At 44.7% G+C, this 5,000-nt stretch overlaps 1 protein-coding gene across 1 annotated transcript in view; it reads right to left on the reverse strand.

The window, feature by feature from the left end:
- Positions 1-224: 224 nt before the first annotated feature.
- Positions 225-5,000, reverse strand: part of ncapd3 (non-SMC condensin II complex, subunit D3) — an 11,527-nt gene continuing 6,751 nt past the window's right edge. Inside the window, exons 18-35 of the mRNA XM_060864600.1 lie at positions 4,962-5,000; positions 4,769-4,878; positions 4,577-4,684; positions 4,336-4,444; positions 3,884-3,985; positions 3,533-3,771; positions 3,369-3,448; positions 3,150-3,287; positions 2,602-2,735; positions 2,320-2,507; positions 1,933-2,043; positions 1,681-1,848; positions 1,493-1,596; positions 1,198-1,265; positions 1,057-1,104; positions 865-927; positions 704-749; positions 225-437 (exon numbers count right to left, since the gene is read on the reverse strand). The exon at positions 4,962-5,000 is cut by the window's right edge and continues 59 nt beyond it. Of these exons, the coding sequence (XP_060720583.1) occupies positions 362-437; positions 704-749; positions 865-927; positions 1,057-1,104; positions 1,198-1,265; positions 1,493-1,596; positions 1,681-1,848; positions 1,933-2,043; positions 2,320-2,507; positions 2,602-2,735; positions 3,150-3,287; positions 3,369-3,448; positions 3,533-3,771; positions 3,884-3,985; positions 4,336-4,444; positions 4,577-4,684; positions 4,769-4,878; positions 4,962-5,000 (1,931 nt within the window). The 3' untranslated portion in view covers positions 225-361. The remainder of the gene's footprint in view (positions 438-703; positions 750-864; positions 928-1,056; positions 1,105-1,197; positions 1,266-1,492; positions 1,597-1,680; positions 1,849-1,932; positions 2,044-2,319; positions 2,508-2,601; positions 2,736-3,149; positions 3,288-3,368; positions 3,449-3,532; positions 3,772-3,883; positions 3,986-4,335; positions 4,445-4,576; positions 4,685-4,768; positions 4,879-4,961) is intronic.

Here is a 5,000-nt window from a genome sequence, read left to right on the forward strand (position 1 = left end):
TTAGTTGTGGACCAAATTATATACACATACATACATATATATATATATATATATATATATATATAAAAAGTCCTTCCACATTATTATTTAATATTATTTGTGTCCATCATTAAGGGAGAGACGCGTTTACACTTTGGTTTGCGTTCAGATTTGTTACACTTTATTAGCTTCGAAAGTAAATCAGTTTATAACTTCTATGTTAAAAGTGACGCAGACAGGATACGGAGTTTCTTTACCGGTTTATTTCTTTATATACACACACAGACAGAAACATGGATACTGTAGAAAAAAAACATGAGACTGAAAACAGACAATAGGTTGAAGAGATTATTTGAAAGCACTGTATGATATGAGAGCGTTTTCATAACTGCTGTCTCTTGCGTTGGCTTTTCCTGACGACGGGAGACTCGACGTTCCACTGCCTCGGTGCCGGAGCTCTTTTAAAGGGGGAAAAAACAAGAAAATAGGAGCAAATAATTTAACAGCACATTAGAAGAAAAAACATTTGTAATGAAGTGAAGACACGGCATCGTTTCTTCATGATGTCAATCCAAAGAGCGGTGCGTTTACACCAGAGTTAAAGTGCAGTAACTGAACTTTCAGAACTTTCTACACAAATCACCTGAGCTTGTGTGCACGTGTTATTGTTTACAGTCTACCTATGTACTGTATACAGCTCACGCTAATCTACCGAGAGACTTACTCGTGCTCAGGTGACATCAGATGTAGAACTTTCTCGCTGCTCCTGCCTGCGGCCGGAAACAATCACATGTTACGGGGAGAGTCAGTGTGACGGCAAAAACAACTGCAAGTCAATTAACATGTAAACTCTGTGCTTAGTTGTGCGGGTTAAAGAAAGAATACCGGCAGCTCCGTCGCAGCAGATGGCGCTAAACTGCTCGCCAAACGTCACTTCGTTGATGCTCTCTACGCAAAACCACACAAGGAGTTATAAGATAAGGAGTCATAAGGTCTGCTATGCTGCATTCCAAGCCACATATATACATAGAATGGTTAAATAAATATATATATAAAAAAATAAAAAAGACGTCTTACCCTGTGGCGTACTGATCGCTCTCCCGTCATAAACTCCTTTTGTGATCCCTGTAGGAGAAACGTATCGTTACTGTCGAAGGTGACACTTGTCGTTTTCTTGTCCTAACAGGTCGTCTAAGTGTTTTTTACGGGCAGGTTTACCTGAAGACCTGACGCTGTGGGAAGGTCTCGGTTGCACAGGGGTCAGCATTCCAGCAAAGGTACGCCGTCTACCAGGAAAAAAAACATTTTACATTTTATAAAATAGCATTTTAACACTGTCTGAAGAGCAGAAACATTTATACTAGTTTTGTGTAGCTAAGCAACATCAATAAACTGTGTGTGTGTGTGTGTGTGTGTGTGTGTAGATGCAATAAACTCTGGTCTCTGTATTGCAGATATGCTGAGTAGGATGTGTGTGTGTGTGTGTGTGTGTGTGTGTGTAGACGGGTGTTACCTGAGTGCATCTGCCATTCTTGGTGTGTTTGAGGGTCTCTGGGCAGACTGAGGTGGCAGGGGTGTGGTTCTGACACCTTGAGCTGGAGACGCTGCTGCACTACCCTAAACATACACATCACATGACGTAACGTAATGTACACGTGACATTCTGGGCGTAGAGATGTGTGTGAGTTAAAGTGCACCTACTTTAGTTCTGGGTGACAGCGTGAAACTGCTAAGCCGCTGCGCCAACTCCTGCTGCTCCTGCTCCTTTTGTTTCTCAAACATCTTCAGGTTGTACTCCACTTCTGCAGCCAGCTGCTCATCTGCAGCAAAGACCTCCTTCACCTCAGATCGGTAGTCCTGCATGGTCACCTAACGCACACACACACACACACACTAAATTCCTGTCTAAAGAATACCCACATATCCACCATTCTTGACCCCGTGACCGTTTACCTGCAGGTAAGCCATGAGGTTTTTGAGCACGGGCGAGCGCTTCTCCTCCAGCATGTTCTTCAAGGCGATGACCAGGGGGATCACGTTCTCCACAAAGTTCTTTTTCTGCACCTGCTCAAGCAGAACACGCTCGAATTTAACCACAGAGATCTGAGGTCAGGCTTCTTGCTAAACATGGGAGCTAGAGCAGGTGAAGCTGATCCTAGAGCAGTTTTAAAGAGCTGGGACATATTTCGCATATTCAGTGTAGAGCAGTTCGACCCAAAGTGGTGAGTGACTAATGTTACTGCAGTGCGTGTTTAAGCAGGTTTAGACAGGGTTCTTTCATTTGTAAGTGAGCTCTGTGTGTGTGTGTGTGTGTGTGTGTGTGTGTGTGTGGATTGCGACCTGGGAGACGAGCTTTTTCTGCAGCACGGCTTTAGCAGCAGCCATCTCGTCGTCAGGTGCGTCGTCGTTGGGTGAAGCTCCGCTTATGGCCGTCAGCTTGATCTCCTTCAACGAAAGAACGTCAAACACGTCTGCCAGAAGCTCAGCTCCCTCTGAATCTAAAGGCAGTTCTGAGTCCACGAAGCACGCTGTAGGTGACACACACACACACACATAACACATTTCATCTCCACACACACAAAACACACTTCATCTCCACGCACAGACGCACAGAGAGCTTACCAAGAACATCCTGGCTGATTCTGGTGGTGATATTAAAGCGCTGTTCATCTGTGAAGTGTTTCAGGAGGAATCTGTAGATTCTGAATCGTTTGCCCTGATTCATCTGTCCTTTGAGAGAAAACCTGCTCTTCTCACTGACAACACACACACACACATCATTTTATTCACTCATCATTTCAGTCCGTTTAGTTAAATGAATCATTCTAGATTGATTCAGATTCATTCAGACTTCTTGATTCTCTCAGATTCATTTAGATTTGTTTCAGACAGGTTCAGATTAAACCCGAATAGATCAGATTAATTCCCATTCATTTATATTTGATCAGATTTACTCGGATATCCGTTCAGGATGTGTTTAGAATCTAAGTCAGACAACGAACGGCGTGAGGAGTGTAAAATGACTAGTAGTTGTTTTTCTGTGTTTATTACTTAATAAAGTGTTCGTATATCTTGTTAAGAAGAAATAATTCTTTACATCTGAATCTCTGCCTTGACGAATCGATTCACTGAATCGTTGTTTTTATTATGATTCAGTGTTTTACACTCACCTCTCTGTCTGTGGGAATCTGTTGTACTTCTTGTGCTTCTCGTAGGAGTTGAAGTGGAAGATGCACTCGATGAAGTGTTGGCAGAACATCAGCGGGTTCTTCTTCAGCAGCAGGTCCACCAGGCAGTACTCACACAGGCTGCACAACAACAACAATTACACAATGAAAATCTATCGGACTTGGAAACGGATCAAAGAAAAGTCAAACTGAAGACCTAACTCTGCAATGGAGGGATCTGGGTCCACCAGGACGGCAGCGAATCTGAAGAACAGAGATCCTTTCCATTTGACAAACTCCTCCTGGAACAGAAGGCGTGATCTGAGTTCCAAACTGAGTAACAGACTTGTTGTGTGTTAGACGTGCTTGTTGGTATGAACGTGTACCTGCAGCAGATTGGTGAGCATGATGAGGCTCTGCTCTCTGATGAGCGGCTCTGCGTCTCTGAGGCAGGTGGAGATGTTGTTGATGTATCGGCTCAGCGTGTTGGGGTAACGTACGCACAGGTCGCACAGCACCACTACCACGTTGCTGCGCACCGCCAACTCTGTGCCGACCTCCAGCTCTCGTGCAAAGGCAGGAATGTAGCGCACCATCAGCCCCTCGTGCTGCAGGCACAGCTTCCCTGCAGACACAAAACAAAAAAGAGAGAGAGAGAGAGAGAATGAAGAGTAGTCTGATTTTTTTTTAAAAAAAAAAGGACTTGGACTTGTTTTGCGGTCCGGTGTGTGTCATACCTAGTGTGATGACGGCATGAGCTCGTACTACTGTCGGCATGGAAGATGGCTTAAACTGAGAGAGGGGCTGACTGGCTGGTAGCTCTGCATCGTCTCCAGTCACTGGAGGACACACACACAAACACACACGCACAAACACACACACAAACACACGCACAAACAAACACGCATACACACAAAACACACGCACAAACAAACACACGCACACACAAACAAACACACACAAACAAACAAACACACGCACAAACACGCACAAACACACACACGCACGCACAAACACACACGCACGCACACACAAACAAACACACGCACACACAAACACACACATGCACGCACACAAACACACACACACGAGCGCGGTTCGATAAGGTCATTATTATATGTGCAAAACAAATTCTACTACAGCCTGGATGGACAGATGGATGGGTGAAGGAAAAGTATTATAAACACACCAGGTTGCTCAGATGTAGTGAGAATAGACTGAATGAGGAGGAAGACTCGCTTTTGCACTTTGGCAGGGCAGTGAAGAGAGGCCACGCCCAGAGTGTACAAGTGTTTCACCTGTGAGAGAGAGAGAGAGAGAGAGAGAGAGAGAGAGATGGTGCGAGTGTCAGAAGAAAAGGCAATGACAGGATGTTTAGTTAAAAAAACCTTTAGCTGCAGAAAAACCTGGGATGTGTTTTCAGGTCTTACCAGCAGATCCTGGTTTAGATTCTCTGCCCCTCTCTCGTTTAACAGGACAGTAGACAGGTGCTCCTCGCACACGGACACCAGCTCTCCACAGAACTGGTTCAGGAAGCTCTTTAACGTACACACATGTGGAGAGTGAATGAAAAGCGTGTGAAAGTGACAGCTCTAAAATACGACTCCTGTGCATATCGTTACCACGGTGTCCTTGATGTCGTCAGATTGTCCGAGACTGAACAGAGCATCCACGCCGGCACTGATCACCTCCAGGGGTAGAGTGAAGCCCTTCAGCCAGGCCATCAGATCATCTAAACACACACACACACACACATAAAACAGTTCAGAACTGGATCTCTTCATTTACACAAACTTATATAATTTAAGCACTCACCGATGATCCTGCTTTTACTATCATCATTGAGACCTGCTG

The sequence above is a fragment of the Tachysurus vachellii genome, chromosome 2, assembly GCF_030014155.1.
Source record: "Tachysurus vachellii isolate PV-2020 chromosome 2, HZAU_Pvac_v1, whole genome shotgun sequence".
Classification (NCBI taxonomy): domain Eukaryota; kingdom Metazoa; phylum Chordata; class Actinopteri; order Siluriformes; family Bagridae; genus Tachysurus; species Tachysurus vachellii.